This window comes from Pongo pygmaeus, chromosome 13 (assembly GCF_028885625.2).
Source record: "Pongo pygmaeus isolate AG05252 chromosome 13, NHGRI_mPonPyg2-v2.0_pri, whole genome shotgun sequence".
NCBI lineage: Eukaryota > Metazoa > Chordata > Mammalia > Primates > Hominidae > Pongo > Pongo pygmaeus.
In genome coordinates, this window is record NC_072386.2 from 118,783,098 (window position 1) to 118,801,485 (window position 18,388).

Genomic DNA, 18,388 nt, shown 5'->3' on the forward strand with positions numbered 1-18,388 from the left:
AGGAGATTCTGCCCTGTTTGGCACATTGTAGATACCACAGAAATGTTAAGATGAATTGCTACATTTAAGAAATAAAAGTTCATTTTGCCTTTGCCACTAGGGACTTTTGATGTAATAACACTTGCAGTCATGTGGGCACTGGGGAGAAGTCTTCGTCTTTGATGGGTTCCTTCTGAGCAAAGCAGCGGGTCTCTCAGAGTCTGTTATGCCTGAGATGTGCGTGCTTAATATGCAAAGAGAGGGTGTCACTTTGTACCTTTTGATTGTTTTAGACAAGATCGGAATGGCTGTGGCACTAGCTTTGTGAGGAACTTTTATCTATAGACCTGCTTGCCTTATTACTACCTCGAATGGCCGGCTGCCTTTTAAAATCACCTATTTTTGTCTTTAGCAGTTAACTGCTCTATTTTTCAGCATCATACAATACCCCCTTGCCAGCTCTTCCCCCAGGGGCTGCCTCAGGATAGGACTGTCTGTTCAGAACAGCTTAGTTCCTGGCCTGAAGAATCAAGAGACCCACACCTTTTACTGGCTGATCCCCAAAAGAGAGACAGTTCAGCTGGCTGCAAATAGGGGGGAGCCCCAAGTGGGATATGGAGCAGCTGGTTGGGCTTGAAGCCAGAGAGAAAGCACATCTGGGAAGCATAGACTCTCAAAGCAGATAGACCAAGAACTGGAGTAACAGGAACATGGATGCAGCCCGCATCCTTTTCCAGAACAGTGCTCCGTAGGTGTTTGGGGTTTGTGATCACTGGCTGATTGGGGCTGGCCTCACCAAATCACAAAAAGGACCTCCAGAATGTTTTGGAAACATTTTTGAAAAGTTCACCTTAGGCCAGGCGCAGTGGCTCATGCCTGTAATCCCAGCACTTTGGGAGTCCGAGGTGGACGGATCACGAGGTCAGAAGTTCGAGACCAGCCTGGCCAATATGGTGAAACCCCGTCTCTACTAAAAATACAAAAATTAGCTGGGCGTGGTGGCGTGCGCCTGTAGTCCCAGCTACTCGGGAGGCTGAGACAGGAGAATCGCTTGAATCCAGGAGGCGGAGGTTGCAGTGAGCCAAGATTGTGCCGCTGCACTCCAGCCTGGGTGACAGAGCAAGACTCTGTTTAAAAGAAAAAAAGAAAAGTTCACTTTGGTTCTTGGGCTTCTCAGTGTCCCAGAAGCACTACTTTGTTTTGCTCTCACTTCCCCTGTTTAAATATGTCTGCTAGTGAGTCAGGTTCCTGCAAGCTTTTATTCTAGGAACTGTTCCAGTTTTTCCCTTTATCTTTGTCTTACAGTTAATCTTCAGTTGGAGAAGAAAGCCATTACTCTGGAGTGGGAGGTGCCCTCAGCGGCATTCAAGCTTTCAAATCCTGAGGGGCTGTCTTCTCGGAAGCACAGAGAATTTTGCTCATTGTGTGTGTAACTGCCAAGTGTAGGCAGGTTTCATTGGAAACCAGCTACACTAGGCTGTCATGGCAACCTGATCATCAAATGACACTGTGGCCACAGCCGCCAATGAGGTTTGAGAGCCTTAAGGGTGGGTGGGGCTTGAGCGGCCGGATGCTGGCAAAGCTTCCTCATATTAATATTTCTGGCTCAGTCTGAGTCATTGCAGAGGAGGGGAGAGGAACTTTATGACCTAATGCTACACTCCCGGAGGCACTGTACCTGCCCTGTTCTTATTCATGGTATTCCGGCCTTTACCTGAAGCACCTGCTTTCTTCTGGCGTGTAACATAGTGGTAGAACAAGGAAAGCTTTTGGTGGCATTGGCAGATTTGCTGTGAGAAGATGCTCAGGAGAGGAACTGCTACTTTATAGATTAATTGCAGTCTGATGCCACTGAATCCTAAGGGACCTAGTGTTGCTGTCACTGTTTCCAAATACTAGTCATAGGAATGGACATTGGAGGAGCTGAAACAGATGAGGGTCTGTGTCACAAAGTCAGAATAATAAAGAACAGAGAGGCATCGCACACAGTGCGTGTTGTGCCCAGATCTTGGAATGTCAAGAAGGCCGGTGTGAAGCATCAGGGCTGAAACCTGAGGCCTGCTTTAGTTCCTCCATAATCTAGTTCTCATAGAGGCATTCAGAAGCTGTGACACAAATACTGCTTTTGGTTGTATGTAGCTAGGGCTCAACTTGTTCAAGTTACACCTTTCCCACACACCTGCCGCCTTCCAGTATGAGGTATCACCTACTGTCATTCCCAGTGTCTAGCTTACCGGCATCCTTTGGGAACTGAATACTAAAATCTGTTTTGGGTGCTGTTTGAAGTGGATGTTGTAACAAGAACCCTGGGTGCAAGGCCCTGCCCTGCCCTTGACAGGCTTTGGGAATTGGGCAAATCAGGTCACCTCTCCCAGGCCTGTTTGCTCAACTCGGAGATTAAGGGATGATCCCAGAGCCCCTCTGGGCCCCCACAGTCTGCAGTTCCAGGAATAGAGCAGTTGTCCTGGACACTAGCACCTAGAGATGGGCTTATTTGGGTAGAACTCTCCATTTTTATATGAACATGGAGTCCTGAGTTACCTGTGAAACTCAGTAGGATGGATGATTTAAATAAGCAAACGCCAATTGAAGTTTATCCAATGAAGACGTTCCATGAGACTCAGTCACGGCAGTAAATAAGTTAGAACCCTTTTAAAAATTAGCCGGGTGTGCTGGTGGGCACCTGTAGTCCCAGCTACTCTGGAGGCTGGGGCAGGAGAATTGCTTGAACCCAGGAGGTGGAGGTTGTAGTGAGCCGAGATCGCGCCACTGCACTCCAGCCTGGGCGACAGAGCAAGACTCCATCTTAGGAAAGACAAAAAAAAAAGAAGAATACAGGTTTCACTTTTATTTGGTATCATTTTCAAATCTCTTCTCAGATTTCTTTTGTTAAATACATTATAAAACTCAATGGTACAGTAATATGTGCCATAATTATTTTTAAAATATACTTTAATAGGAAATGAAATCTCCAATTGAACTTATTTAGTCAAAATATTTGCTTTTTTATATTAGAATGACTGCAGTCATCACTAAAATGAGATATTCAACAGATCTGTATAATTTAGTTTCAGAAGCAAACAGTAATTTAACAAAGGAAGACCAGCATTTTTTTTAATAGGGCAACATCTCATTTTATAAAGTAGAGTGAGCATTCCTAAAGACCAGCATTTTAAGGTTCAGCTTTTATTTATAAATGTGAACCTCCTTTAAAATAAAATAATAGAGGCTAGGCGCAGTGGCTTATACCTGTAATCCTAGCACTTTGGGAGGCCGAAGCAGGCAGATCACTTGAGGCCAGGAGTTGGAGACCAGCCTGGCCAACATGGTAAAACCTAGTCTCTTCTAAAAATACAAAAATCAGCCAGGCATGGTGGTGGGCGCCTGTAATCTCAACTACTTAGGAGGCTGAGGCACAAGAATCGCTTGAACCTGGGAGGCAGAGGTTGCAGTAAGCCGAGATCGTGCCACTGCACTCCAGCCTGGGTGACAGAGTGAGAGTCTGTCTCAAAAATAATAATAATAATGATACATTATCTTGTTCATTTGCGTATAATGCCCTGACAACTCTATTTGCAGATGCTCAGAAAAATAGGCCTTCATCAAGCATGGTTATGAGTTTGTTTCTTGGGATCTTAGAGGCCCCCTGAGCTAATTCACTCATTTGGAAGCTGTTCATGAAGCACCTTATTTGATCAAGGCAGGAGGTTAGTTCCAGACAAGGAGGTCCAAGGGTTTGAAGCAAGAGCCTTCTACCTTCAAGGACCCTGGTGGTAGAGATAAGATGCGTGTTAAAATAGCCCAAGGCAGAACATTCTGGATTGGGCAGCTTAAGAGATAGCTGAGTGTCATGGATTTAGCGGAGGCTGAGCAGGAATCTGCCTGGATAATCCAGTGCCACCTCATAGGATCCGTCACTAGGGTAGCCCAAGACCTGTTCTCACAGACTCGTTATCAGATCTCTGTTAGAAGGGCCCAAATGTCATATCACTTGTCATAATCTCTGTTTCATAATGTTGTGTGTAAGTATCAACATCTTGTAAGACCCTCTTTACGAGTTAACAACAAGCTTTTTAGTGCATTAAGAAGTCCTTTTACTTCTGTGATCCCCAAGTAATAACTATCCATTTTTATCCATCCCGGTAGTGGGAAGATGTAGTCTATATTAGGAAGTGGCGCGCTGTAGAAGGAACAAGGGTGAGACTGAGCCTGTTCTCATCTTGGTGACGTGGTCTCTTCCTCCGCAGCATGAATCTGTGGGGACGGAATGAGTGGAGAATTCAGGCCAGCCTGCAGAGGGTCGTCCTGCCCTGAAAGGGTCGTTCTCGAGCTGTGTTGCCCAGTGAAGTTTCCGTGGTGGCAGAAATGCCCAGTGACTATGCGTGGCTATCTTGGGGAACTGAGTTTGTAATTTCATGTCATTTTAATGAATTTACTTTTTTGTGTGAGACACAGTTTCACTCTGTCGCCCAGGCTGGAGTGCAGTGGCACAATCCCGGCTCAGTACAACCTCCGCCTCCTGGGTTCAGGCAATTCTCGTGCCTCAGCCTCCCCAGTAGCTGGGATTACAGGCGTGCGCCACCACGCCTGGCTATGACTTTACATTTAAAAAGCTGCTGTGTTGAACAGCAAAGTTCTAGCTGTGACTAAGACTGGGCTCCTACGTGTTCTGAGCAGATGTGGGCATTGAAGATTGTGGGTTTCATGTGAGGCCTCGACTGACCCCAGATTGATGCTTCTGGGGAGTCCTTCGGCATGGTGTCCTCTTCTCAACTCCATCATGTCAACTTCTGGGCACTCTGGGGCCCCTAGGTGAAGGCTGGTGCTCACATTGCAGAATGGCCTGGAAGAGGTTTCAGTGCAATGTGGGCTGTGGAGGGCTGCAGGTTCCCTTGGAGCAGGAGCCAGCTAGAATTGTGCCTGGAGCCATGTGTGGCCAGGGCAGCTCCCCTGTGGGATACATGGGCCCATGGGGGGGTCCACTTTCCAGGGTGGCTAGGCACCTGGCTCTCAGCCACCCCTCAGCCTCCTATCCTCACAGCTGAACTGGGCCCGTTTGCAGTGGCAATCAGCTCTGTCTCTCTCCAACTACTGATTTTTCGGTTGGGAATGATTTACTAAAAGGAGAAAACTGTTGTGTGACACGTTTGGGGACCTTGTGTGAAAGCAGCCATAGGCTGTTTGTTCATTTGGAGGGGTTGGCAGCCAGAGGGTGAAGGTTTGTTTGGGCTCTGTACCTGGTACCCAGGCAGGCAGAACGCGCCACCCGGCCTCTTCTCCAAGAGTTAACTGCAGGCAGGGAGTGGTGACGTCAGCCCTGATCTTTGTGCCTCTTACTTGAGCAACCTGATGCCACCTTCTCCCCCGGGCTCTGTGTTCATTGGCTGTTGGCAGGACTTGCCGTGGGAGGGCTTTTTTCTTTTTTCAATTAAGTAAAAGGGCAGGGCTTAAGCACCCAATGACAGCTGAGGCCGGGCTTGTCTTATGCAAGTTTCCCGGGACCGGCAGCATTTAGGGAACTTGCTCCCGGTGGTGAGGGCAGCGGAGCACCCAGCAGGCCGCCAACATGCTCTGTCTGTGCCTGTACGTGCCGGTCATCGGGGAGGCCCAGACCGAGTTCCAGTACTTTGAGTCCAAGGGGCTCCCCGCCGAGCTGAAGTCCATCTTCAAGCTCAGTGTCTTCATCCCCTCCCAGGAATTCTCCACCTACCGCCAGTGGAAGCAGGTCTGTGGGGTGACCGCGTGGAAGGGAGAGGCGCGTTCAACCGGTATTTGTTGAGTGAATGGCTGAGCATGCATGAACCATCCCCCACCAAAGAGAGGAAAGAATGTCTGAAATGTAGGAGTTTTTTCCCATTGTCATGCGGCTATGGCAGGCACGTGTACGTCACAGGAGTGACCGGTTTTCACGTGACTTCCCGGGAAGGCTGGAATTCCAGTGAAGGCTGTTGTGAGAAATGGACTTTCAGAAAGGAAATTCCTTTTGCTGGAATGAGGGGTGGTGTTCCTGAGAAGTACAGAGCCAGAAAGGGACCTGGGGGGCAGGCCAGTAGTGCATGGGAGGAGAAGGCAGGGAGGCCCAGGAGTTGAGGGTGCCGCGGGGTGGAGCTGCCCGTCCCTGGTGTGGGGGTGAGGGAGCCTCCCGCCTTCTCGACCCTCAGACATCTCTGTGGAGCAGGGCCTGTCTCTGCCCTGAAGGTGGGGAAGCCGAACTGCAGAGTCTGGAGGCCCCTTGCCTCCTCGGCTTCTAGGTTAATCAGTTTCCCTGCTACCCCCAGTGCCCACTGTGCACCGAGGGGGATTTGCAGATCCAAGGAAGGAGACAGAAGGAGGCCCAGGCCCTGTGAGGCAGAAGCAAGCACTTTGAGAATGTGTTGAAGCCAGCTGCGGTGAGCACACCCTCTGCTCTGGGTGTCTGTGCGACAGCACCCACCCCAGGGAGGCATGTGGTTCACCCTGGCAGCAGGCGGCTGGTTCCCAGAGGGCTCTGTGCCTGATGTTCGCCTCCTGCCTAAATGGCTTGTCCACTCTATTTCCATTCCTGTTAGAGATCTGGAGCAGTCACCCTACAGGTGATTTATGTCACTCTTGGCTGAGAGCACAGATGTCCACAGGAAGTTAAATGTAACCTCAGATAGCAGATAAAATATGTACCAGCATCTGTCCTACATTCCAGCCACGCCCCTCGCATTAGCCTTTTGATCACGCCAGGTCATGGGGTATCTGCTCAGGCCTCCCTGCCCGACACCCTTGGCAGCTGAGGAATCACAAGGCGCCGTCAGTAGTGTGTCTAAGAGAGAGGCGCGGTGGTGATCCTTTGAGGACGCGAGCTAGCCAGTGGGCCATCCGTTTCCAAACCCCAGCTGGCTGTCAGTTGATTTCTCCCAGTGAGAAATCTGGGGGACACAGGAAGACTATACCATCTTCCTTGGGAGATTCTCGGTTCCAGTTTTGGGTTCCGGATTCAGGGCGTTGCTGAGTTGGGGTGACTCACTTTCATCCCCCATGTTCTGGAGGTTAGCCTTGAGGGTGGCGGCAGGATGTGCAGGGAGGCGGCTTGGGAGGACCAGGGCCCAACTTGCATCCCACCCACCACTTCCCTAGCTGTCTGACCTTGTATGTTTAGCCTCTCGGAACTCCTGTTTCCTTCTCTGTAAAATGTGGGAAATGACATTTCTTACCTCCTAGAGCTGTTTGTGAGGGGTAAGTGGGTTGCTAGAAGTAAAGCATTTAGCACGCCCTGCGGCCCGTGCTAGGTGCTGAGGAAATGTGTGCTCTCATGGAGCTGTCCCAGTTGCCAACCATTAACAGCTGCTGAACAAAGCCCACCTCCTGGGAGGTGGGGGCGGAGGTGTTACTTTTGGAACCTCATTGCCAAGGAACAGTCTCTCAAAGCCTTCTTGGGACACTAAAGTGCTTTTCAGTGAGTGACTGAGAGAGCCAGGGAGGCTCTATCACCTGGCTTCCCTGAGAGCAGGGACTGGCAGTACCATCATACACATGCCCTTGGCTCCTTACACTTCCCCGGCCTCGGGTGCTGTGGCAGAGTCTGGCTCTGCCCCTGATTTTCACCCTGCCTACCAAGTTATTCTTGGACCAATGCCAGTTTTAGGAGAGAAAGAGCGAGCTGCAGAGTTCCTGTTGGAAACTGGACTCCGTGGCCATCCCCACGTCTCAGCAGGGAGCATGTGTGGTTGAAGCCTGGGTCCAGGGACCCAGGGACGGCGCTGCAGCGAAGCCACCCTGCTCACCCTGGCTGTACGGCACACGGGTCTTCAGACTGAGAAAGTGCCCAGCTGTCCCTGTTGGCCTCTGTCCGGAGGGCTCTTCCCAGGCTCCTTGTTTCCTCTGTGTTTGGGAGGGAGACAAGATTGGCCCTTGCCTGGGTTCCGGCCAGCACTTGGGGCTCTAGGTGGTGGCTCTGGCATGAGTCAATTGCCATGGTGGCTCTGGGAGTGGAGCAGAAGCATCTTGGGTCCTTGGGGCCAGCTCTGCTCGCAATTAGTGAAGTCATTGCCTGGGGATGGGGCCCCACAAGGGACAAGGAAAGGCTGGTCCAGGAGCCAAAAGACAAAACCTTACCTTTCTTTTCTAGAAAATTGTACAAGCTGGAGATAAGGACCTCGATGGGCAGCTAGACTTTGAGGAATTTGTCCATTATCTCCAAGATCATGAGAAGAAACTGAGGCTGGTGTTTAAGAGTTTGGACAAAAAGAATGATGGTAAGTGTTGCCTTCAGAGCTGCGGCCGGTCCAGCCTCTCGGGCCTCCCTGTGCGCCTGGCTCCTGCTCACGGCCTCTGTTCTTGTAGGACGCATCGACGCGCAGGAGATCATGCAGTCCCTGCGGGACTTGGGAGTCAAGATATCTGAACAGCAGGCAGAAAAAATTCTCAAGAGGTGAGTGCTCAGCCAGTCTCTGCGTTTGGTTTAAGTGTGATGAAAGGAAGGCTCTGAGACTAACCCTGCGATGCCATTCCCTGGGCTGACCCTCAACTTGGCCTTCTCGTGGTTTGAAAGGATGAATAAGTAACCCCTCTAGGAGGCCAGCCCCTCCCCAGTGTTGCAGGCCAGCTTTCATTTGAAGAATCACAGATCACCTGGAATTTTGCCCATCGGCCAGCGGCCCATGAAGGGAAAACGAATTTGGGGGTGGGTCAAGTAGGTAAAAGGCCAGCAAGGAGCACCTGTGCGTGTGGTGGGGGTGGGGCAGGGGGCTCACACTGCAGCCTCGATCCCAGGTAAATTTCTTCCCCATGCTGGTAACTTGTCAGAGGCGCTGCCCCAAAAGATAGCTCCCTGGTGAGGGGCAGCTGCCAGGAAATCTCACGAACAGCCCTGGGAGTTGCCGTCTGTCCTGGCTGGACCTTCTCGAAACCCTGCGGTCCGAACGCTGGCTGGTCCTCGGGGACAGCAGCCCTGGGCTCAGCTGCTGTGGCGGGCTCATCTCGTGCCGTGCTGTGCCCCCGTCCCTGGGTGTGTGCTTGCTTCACTAACATAGCTCCGAGCACTTATGCGTGTTGTTTCTGCTCTCTCCTCCGCACCCTTTGTCTGTCTGTCAGAATACGAACGGGCCATTTCTGGGGCCCTGTCACCTAGTAAGTATCCATGTCGCTCGTGACTGCCTCCCTTGACTTCCATGCCTGATCAGAGCGGGATTCTTGTGGGCCATTATATTGCCACTGTTGTGCTAAGTGGGGTGTGGAGCCCCCTGCTCTTTCTCCTGGGGGCAGAGGCGCCTCGTCTGGTTTCTGGGCATCCGAATGCCTGCCCTTGGCTCACTGGGAGGCGGGAGGATGCAGTTGGCGGATGAGCATGTGGGCACGTGGGCAGCCTCGCCTCTGTCTTGCAGCATGGATAAAAACGGCACGATGACCATCGACTGGAACGAATGGAGAGACTACCACCTCCTCCACCCCGTGGAAAACATCCCCGAGATCATCCTCTACTGGAAGCATTCCACGGTGAGCCCCACGCGCCCAGGGCCCTCACCTGCTCCCGGGGGCCCTTAGCCCAGAATCACCCAGTCGTCCCCATCCCAGAGTGCAGCTGGGGCTTTCCAGCCACCTCCTCTTCCACAGGAGACTGTCCCCTCTTCTGCCAGCCCAGTAGAGCTGTCCACATGTTCCCCCTGTTCTGGCACACCAGCCAACCTGAACAGCCCCATCGTTCACACACACAGGCTTCCTCTTCCAGGACACCCTCCGTCCCCACATGCTCCTGCTCCTCATGGGCCACTTCAAATACCCCTTCCCATGATGCTGTCTGTTCTCCCAAAGCTGGTATGACCCTTCCCCCCAGTGGGAGGGGGCTGGGGCAGAAGCTACTCTACAAAGAACACCTAGGCAGAACTGTGAGGTGTCCCCACGGTCACACACTTGCTGCCCTTTCCCCCCGTCCACTGTGGTTTCATGTTCAGAAATGTGAGTCTGTGTTGGTCTCTGCCCCTGAGCCCTTCACGCTTGGCGTGTCCCTCTCTGAGTCCTGGTGTGCAGTCCTGTCCCCTGGACCATCCGCTCCAGGAGGGGAGGCCAGAGGTGCTCCTCATCTGCCTCTCACAGTGCCAGGCCAGGGCTTGTTAGGTGAAATTAAATGGACAGCTCCAGGGGTGGGAGCAGCTGGCCCAGAGCTCTGGCCTTTAGCCCTGGGATCAGAGCAGAGGTGGCTGTGATCAGCCCGGATGCCACCCGGAGAAAGGTTACGCAGGCAGCGAGCCCTCGTGTTTGCTGAGGCCTTGCATAACGCTCTGCCAGCGTGATCCGGTCACACATGAGGTTTCAGATGGCTCTCACTCCAGCTTGGTCCCTTCAGCGCAGCCAGCCTGGCAACCTCACACAGGCCTGTGAGCTGTTCTTGCAGGAGCTCCCTGGCAGCACTGGAAAGGGCCAGTGAATGGTTTTCTACCTAGTACCTTCCGGCTGCGTTCAGCTGAGGTTCTATACCTGTGCCTCTCCAGGACCCCAGCAGGGGTGAGAGCTCTGCTACCTTCAGAGTGAAGGGAAGGGCCCCAGCCCGCTTCCCACCCAGGGTCCTTGGCCTTCTCCCTGTCCTGTGGTACCTGGCCTGGAGCCGTGCTAGAGGGTAGAAGGCGACAGGTGCCAGCAGCCTTGCCCCAAGGGTCCTGAGTCAGGCTTGTGCCATCTTTCCTCACAGATCTTTGATGTGGGTGAGAATCTGACGGTCCCCGATGAGTTCACAGTGGAGGAGAGGCAGACGGGGATGTGGTGGAGACACCTGGTGGCAGGAGGTGGGGCAGGGGCCGTATCCAGAACCTGCACGGCCCCCCTAGACAGGCTCAAGGTGCTCATGCAGGTATGTAGGGAAAAGGCCCCAGACCCCTGGGGGGCCAGTTTCCACCTGGGGGATGCTGCTTGGCTAGTTTTCCCTTTCTCTGGCTGGTGCCTGCTTTGGTCCCAAACTTTCTAACCCAATAAATTAGACTGGAATTATTGCTCAGACAGGGGGTACCAGAATGTCACTCTAGGTGACATTTTGTGCAGAGCGGATCTAATTTTATCCAAGGCATCACATTACAGGGGCATAATGTGGACAGGTGAAGCTAGCGAGACTGGGGTGATGCAGGAACCAATTCCTGTAAGCACGTCTTGTGTACGTTACCCCACACTGGGGCCAGCAGAGCCTCACCTGACTCAGACGCCAGTGGGAAGCCACCCATTACCTTGGCCAGGTACGCAAATCCATGTCCACACAGCAGAGATAAGCTGGGCTGATGTCAAGGCAGAATTGTGAAACTGACCCACACGATGACACTGGTGGACTTTGATGTCTGAATGGTGACTGGCCACCACTTGTCCCCTTGCCCATACCTAGTACTTCTTGTGCCAGGAGCCCGGTTTGGAAGAGCTGCCTCTTTTCCCTCCCCGGCCTGCCTTGCTGGGCCTCCCTGTGTCGCACAGAGACAAAGGAAGCAGGTGGTTCAGGGCAGAACGCCTCGGGCTTGGACTCTGCCCAGGGCCCCACCACAGCTGTCTCCCTCCCTCTTGTGGCCTTGAGCAAACCCCTTTCCCTCCCAGGACTTCCCCTCCTCTGTGAAAATAGGGGCTTGAACAACTGCCTCATCCTTTTGTTTTTTTAGCAGAATTATCAGGAATGTCGTAGAGATTGAAAGCAGGCCTTGGGTGAAATCAAATGCCTGGGATGTGCCTTTAAACCAGCATGGGTAGGGCAGCAGGAGAGGTTGGCTGTGGTTTGATCATTGTCTAAGCTGAGTGCTGAGTGAGCATTCATTCTATTTTTTAATATGTTTTAAGTTTTTTTAATAATGAAAAACTTCGATTTTTAAAAATTATTATTATTATTATTATTATTATATATTTTTTGAGACAGTCTCGCTCTGTCATCCAGCTAGAGTACAGTGGTATGATCTCAGCTCACTGCAACCTCCCTCACTGGGTTCAAGCAATTCTACAGCCTCAGCCTCCCTAGTAGCTGGGATTATTACAGGCATGCGCTACCACCCCTGGCTAATTTTTGTATTTTTAGTAGAGACGAGGTTTCACCATGTTGGCTAGGCTGGTCTCGAACTCCTCACCTCATGTGATCCGCCCACCTCTGCCTCCCAAAGTGCTGGGATTACAGATGTGAGCCAACACTCGCAGCGCAGCCTTTTTTTTTTTTTTTTTCTAAAATAGAGTCTCGCTCTGTCGCCCAGGCTGGAGTACAGGGGCGCGATCTCAGCTCACTGCAACCTCCACCTCCTGGATTCAAGCGATTCTCCTGTCTTAGCCTCCCAAGTGGCTGGGATTACTGGTGCCTGCCACCACGCCTGGCTAACTTTTGTATTTTTAGTAGAGACGGGGTTTCACCATGTTGGCTGGGCTGGTCTCGAACTCCTGACCTCAAGTGATCCACCTGCCTCAGCCTCCCAAAGTGCTGGGATTACAGGCATGAGCCACCGCGCCCAGCCTTGATTTTTTTTTTAAGTCATCTTTATGGAGATGTTCAGGACAAGGCTGGCAACCAGCAGATACCCAGCACGATGGAGCTGAGCCTCACTTAGCCATGTTGGGTTACTTTGGTCTCATGATTCCAAGCTTGTCTTCCAAAGGGCGGAAAGAGCCTTCCCTTTGGCCACAGCCGGTTGGCCAGCAGAGGCTCTTGGCGGGATGAGGCAGCCTGTGGCCCCCCGGGTCCGTCTGACTGCTCAGTCCTCCTTCCCAGGTCCATGCCTCCCGCAGCAACAACATGGGCATCGTTGGTGGCTTCACTCAGATGATTCGAGAAGGAGGAGCCAGGTCACTCTGGCGGGGCAATGGCATCAACGTCCTCAAAATTGCCCCCGAATCAGCCATCAAATTCATGGCCTATGAGCAGGTGAGGACCCAGCTCCTCAGGGAGGGTCACCGGCCAGTGGCTACTCACTGCCTGGACTTGCTGGCTTTCCCTGGACTGAGCTCCCTGACACTTGGAGCCAGCCGTGGTACCCCAGGGACAGCAGGGCGAGGCGGGAGGCCCGGGCTCACCACCAGTTCCTTACGTTTCTGGGCAGCATAAAATGTGCCAGGGACTCCTGGAAGGGACGGGCAGCAGCAGGTGCCCCAACCTCTGGGTATATCGGGTGGTTTGTTTGTTCCTGGTTCTAGATCAAGCGCCTTGTTGGTAGTGACCAGGAGACTCTGAGGATTCACGAGAGGCTTGTGGCAGGGTCCTTGGCAGGGGCCATCGCCCAGAGCAGCATCTACCCAATGGAGGTGAGGGGCCACCTGGGTCCTGGGGCGGGCAGTGGGCACGGGACTGGGGAGAGGCGCAGGCTGTGCTCACGCATCCCGCTACTCCTGTTGTGCAGGTCCTGAAGACCCGGATGGCACTGCGGAAGACAGGCCAGTACTCAGGAATGCTGGACTGCGCCAGGAGGATCCTGGCCAGAGAGGGGGTGGCCGCCTTCTACAAAGGCTATGTCCCCAACATGCTGGGCATCATCCCTTATGCCGGCATCGACCTTGCAGTCTACGAGGTGAGGCCCAAGCCGGACAGGTTTAGAAACCCCCTCCCAGCACACCTCCGCCTGCTGTCTCCCTCCTTGACGGACGCATGGTTAGTGCAGGAAACTGCATCAAAGACTGCGTCTCCTTCCTGCTTCTCTGTTTATTGCAGAGCTTTCCTTCACCCTGCCTGTCCCTGGCAGACCCCAGCACCTCCTGTGAGCCCTGCACCCAGGCTCTGCATCCCCAGGGGCTCAGCAGGCAGATCCCCAGAGCAGGGTGGTCCCCAGGGGCTCACAGGCCCCAGCACACTCTAGACAGACCCCAGAAGTCAAGCCCTTCAGTCCTGTGTGGGGAAGGAGGTGTTCCCTCTACCTTGTCCCAGAATTCCCAGTGACAGCAGAAACAGGACAGCCAGGCTAGGAGCCCAGCCAGGCCCCAGGCGTGGCAGTCGAGTTCCAGTGGCCTGAGGATCCAGTAACAGCCCCGTCTCTTGCTGCCTCACTAGCCCTTCCTAGGGCTTATCCCATGCTCCCTTCCCCTTCTAGACGCTCAAGAATGCCTGGCTGCAGCGCTATGCAGTGAACAGTGCGGACCCTGGCGTGTTTGTGCTCCTGGCCTGTGGCACCATGTCCAGTACCTGTGGCCAGCTGGCCAGCTACCCCCTGGCCCTAGTCAGGACCCGGATGCAGGCGCAAGGTAAGGCTGGCCCTGGGCGGTCCCCTGGGAGGTCAGGGAGTGTGGACAGAAGCATCTGACTGGTGGCCTCCATCCTGCAGCCTCCATTGAGGGCGCTCCAGAGGTGACCATGAGCAGCCTCTTCAAACAGATCCTGCGGACCGAGGGGGCCTTCGGGCTGTACAGGGGGCTGGCCCCCAACTTCATGAAGGTCATCCCAGCTGTGAGCATCAGCTACGTGGTCTACGAGAACCTGAAGATCACCCTGGGCGTGCAGTCGCGGTGACGGGGGAAGGGCCGCCCCGCGGTGGACTCGCTGATCCTGGGCTGCAGCCCGGGGTATGCAGCCATCTCATTCTGTGAATGTGCTAACACTACGCTGTCTCGAGCCAAGCTGTGAAAACCCTACACGCACCCGCAGGGAGGGTGGGGAGAGCTGGCAGGCCCAGGGCTTGTCCTGCTGACCTCAGCAGACCCTCCTGTTGGTTCCAGGGAAGACCACAGGCATTCCTTAGGGTCCAGGGTCAGCAGGCTCCGGGCTCACATGTGTAGGGACAGGACATTTTCTGCAGTGCCTGCCAATAGCAAGCTTGGAGCCTGGAGGCCGGCTTAGTTCTTCCATTTCATCCTTGCAGCCAGCTGTTGGCCAGGGCCCCTGCCCTCTGGCCTGCCATGCATCTCCCTGTGCTCTCTTGCTTCCTGCCTGTCCGCTGAGGTAAGGTGGCAGGAGGGCTACAGCCCACACCCCACCCCCTCGTCCAATCCCATAATCCATGGTGAAAGGTGAGGTCACGTGGCCTCCCAGGCCTGACTTCCCAACCTACAGCATCGACGCCAACTTGGCTGTGAAGGAAGAAGAAAGGATCTGGCCTTGTGGTCACTGGCCTCTGAGCCCTGCTGATGGCTGGGGCTCCCGGGCATGTGTGGAGTGCAGGGGGCTCGGGCTGCCTGGCCTGGCTGCACAGAAGGCAAGTGTTGGGGCTTATGGTGCTCTGAGCTGGCCCGGACCCTGTCAGGATGGGCACCACCTCAGAACCAAACTCACTGTCCCCACTGTGGCAAGAGGGCAGTGGAGCACCGTGTTTGAGGGCGAAGGGCAGAGCGTTTATGTGTTCTGGGGAGGGAAGGAAAAGGTGTTGGAGGCCTTAATTATGCATTGTTGGGAAAAGGGTTTTGTCCAGAAGGACAAGCCGGACAAATGAGCGACTTCTGTGCTTCCAGAGGAAGACGAGGGAGCAGGAACTTGGCTGACTGCTCAGAGTCTGTTCTGACGCCCTGGGGGTTCCTGTCCAACCCCAGCGGGGGCGCAGCGGGACCAGCCTCACATTCCATTCGTGTCACTGCTTGGAACCTATTTATTTTGTATTTATTTGAACAGAGTTATGTCCTAACTATTTTTATAGATTTAATTAATAGCTTGTCATTTTCAAGTTCATTTTTTATTCATATTTATGTTCATGGTTGATTGTACCTTCCCAAGCCCGCCCAGTGGGGTGAGAGGAGGAGAAGAAGGGGGGCCTTGGGCCGCTGCAGTCACATCTGTCCAGAGAAATTCCTTTTGGGACTAGAGGCAGAAAAGCGGCCAGAAGGCAGCAGCCCTGGCTCCTTTCCTTTGGCAGGTTGGGGAAGGGCTTGCCCCCAGTCTTAGGATTTCAGAGTTTGACTGGGGGCGTGGAGAGAGAGGGAGGAACCTCAATAACCTTGAAGGTGGAATCCAGTTATTTCCTGCACTGCGAGGGTTTCTTTATTTCACTCTTTCTGAGTGTCAAGGCAGTGAGGTGCCTCTCACTGTGAATTTGTGGTGGGCGGGGGCTGAAGGAGAGGGTGGGGGGCTGGCTCCCTCCCTCCCAGCCTTCTGCTGTCCTTGCTTAACAATGCCAGCCAACTGGCGACGCCAGGTTGCACTTCCATTCCACCAGAATGACCTGATGAGGAAATCTTCAATAGGACGCAAAGATCAATGCAAAAATTATTGTTATATATGAACATATAGTTATAAATGGAGTCATCAAAAAGCAAATTAAGAAAGAATTGGAAGTTAGAAGTTGTCAATTAAAGCAGCCTTCTAATAAAGTTGTTTCAAAGCTGATCATAGAGCCAGTATTTTTCTGACGGGGGCCTGGGTGGTCTGGGGGTGCTGACACGTTAGAAAATGAGCCCATGTTTTCCCCTCTGGAGCCTGGGTGGCGCTCCCTTTCGGCTTCTTAGAGGCACTCCCTCTTTAATGGGTGTGTGTTCGATTGGGGTGCCCTGAGTTGCTGTGTAGGGTCGTTCCTCAGCCTGTCTCAGGCAGGGTGTGGGGGGATCTCTCCCTCCGCCGGAAGTGCCATCTTTACAGAGACACCGAGGACATCGCTGGGCTTCTCTCCCCTCCCCCCAGCTGCCCCTCCCAGCCTCACCCCACTCCTGCCTCCCCACACCCTCTCAGTAACCTCATCTCACTGAGGATTACCTTCAATATCTATATTTAGATGACACTCCTTTTATACTTGAACGAATTCCAGCTTCATCAGTACCACTGTGAAATCCACATCCACTTAAACAGCACCTCGAGTTCAGCATGTCAGAAGCCAAACCCTTCATTTTCCTTCCAAAATCTGCTTCTTCATTTTCCTCATGCCAGCAAATGGCAACTCCTTTCTTCTATGAATTTAAGCCAAACGCCGTGTAGTCAACCTGACTCTGTACTTCCCTCTGGTTCCAGGGCAGTCCACCAGCAAATACCGTCAGCCCCACCCGCAAAATAGATCTGCTCTCTGGCCGCTTCTCCTGACCTCCACCCCTGCCACTGGTCAAAGACAATGTCATGTCTCACCTGGACGACTGCAAGACCTAAACTTCTTCCCCCTGCTTCCCTTCACTCTCCACCCCAAGACCAAGGGGCCCTTTGAAAACCTAAGTGGATAGCCAGGTGTGGTGACAGCTGTCTATAATCCCAGCTACTCCGGAGGCTGAGGCAGGAGAATGGCTTGAACCCAGGAGGCAGAGGTTGTGGTGAACCGAGATCATGCCACTGCACTCCAGCCTGGGCGACAGAGTAAGACTCTGTCTCAAAAACAGAAAACCTAAGTTGCTCATGTCACTCAAATCCTCCAATGAATAGACAAGCTGGGTGGGCACGGTGGCTCATGCCTGTAATCCTAGCACTTTGGGAGACCGAGGTGGGCAGATCACCTGAGGTCAGGAGTTCAAGACCAGCCTGGCCAACATGGCAAAATCCCATCTCTACTAAAAGTACAAAAATTAGCTGTGCTTGGTGGCGCATGCTTGTAATCCCAGCTACTTGGGAGGCTGAGACAGGACAATCGCTTGAACCCGGGAGGCCGTGGTTTCAGTGAGCTGAGATCATGCCACTGCACTCCAGCCTGGGCAACAGAGCGAGACTCCATCTCAAAAAAAAAAATTAAAAAAAGAAAAAAAAAAAAACAGAAACAGAAACGAAAAAGACAAGCCACCGGCTGGGAGAAAATCTTTGCAGTATATGTAATCTCCAGCATGTATTAACTGTCATAAGGCAAAAAGAAGAGGACAAGCCAGTTAACAACTGGCACTTCCAAAAGCAAGATGACTTAATGGCCAATAAACATGAAAATGAGTTTAACTCCATTAGTTGTCATGGAGAAGCAAAACACTGAATGAGGCCCAGAGCAGTGGCTCACACCTGTAATCCCAGCACTTCGGGAGGGTGAGGCTGGAGATCACTTGAGGCCAGGTGTTCAAGACCAGACTATGCAATACAGCAAGGCCCCATCTCTACCAAAACAGTTAAAAGCATTTAATAAGATACCAGTGCATCCACACTAGAAGGACTAGAACTAAAGATGTCAGCACTGTAGTTTGATGAGAATCTGGGAGCAGCCACACTCCTCAGACTCTGCTAGTACAAGGTAAAATGCCAATCATTTTGGAGAATTGTTTCTAATAAAGTCAAATGGACATTTGCCCTGTGACTCAACACTTCCACTCCTATTTATCCCTTTCCCTAAATGAAAACATCCACAGAAGAACTTGTACATGGCTCACAGAGGCTTCATTTGTAACAGCCAAAAACTGGAAACAGTCCAGACACCCATCAACAGGTGAAAAGATCCCCAAATAGCTGCCTGCATGCGTTGCAGTGCTACTCAGCAACGAATGGGAGGGAATTACTGAAACTCCAGGCATCAACATGAACCTAAAAACCATACCAGGTAAGGCCGGCCTGCAACCCCAGCACCTTGGGAGGCCGAGGCAGGCGGATCACTTGAGGCCAGGAGTTTGAGACCAGCCTGGCCAACAAGGTGAAACCCCA

General features: G+C 52.8%; 1 protein-coding gene across 11 annotated transcripts in view; it reads left to right on the forward strand.

Moving 5' to 3' along the window:
* SLC25A25 (solute carrier family 25 member 25) overlaps positions 1 to 16,186 on the forward strand; it is a 40,989-nt gene extending 24,803 nt beyond the window's left edge. For 3 of the 11 annotated variants that reach the window (XM_054500991.2, XM_063650361.1, XM_054500993.2), the window contains exons 2-10: positions 8,075 to 8,201; positions 8,290 to 8,377; positions 9,330 to 9,441; positions 10,631 to 10,789; positions 12,659 to 12,811; positions 13,081 to 13,188; positions 13,284 to 13,451; positions 13,968 to 14,118; positions 14,199 to 16,186. In XM_054500991.2, the coding sequence (XP_054356966.1) occupies positions 8,075 to 8,201; positions 8,290 to 8,377; positions 9,330 to 9,441; positions 10,631 to 10,789; positions 12,659 to 12,811; positions 13,081 to 13,188; positions 13,284 to 13,451; positions 13,968 to 14,118; positions 14,199 to 14,383 (1,251 nt within the window). In that variant the 3' untranslated portion in view covers positions 14,384 to 16,186. Of the gene's footprint in view, positions 1 to 5,202; positions 5,705 to 8,074; positions 8,202 to 8,289; positions 8,378 to 9,039; positions 9,076 to 9,329; positions 9,442 to 10,630; positions 10,790 to 12,658; positions 12,812 to 13,080; positions 13,189 to 13,283; positions 13,452 to 13,967; positions 14,119 to 14,198 lie in introns of those variants that run through there. The other 8 variants (XM_054500990.2, XM_054500992.2, XM_054500998.2 and 5 more) reach the window with 6 other exon arrangements.
* The last annotated feature ends 2,202 nt before the right edge of the window (positions 16,187 to 18,388 follow it).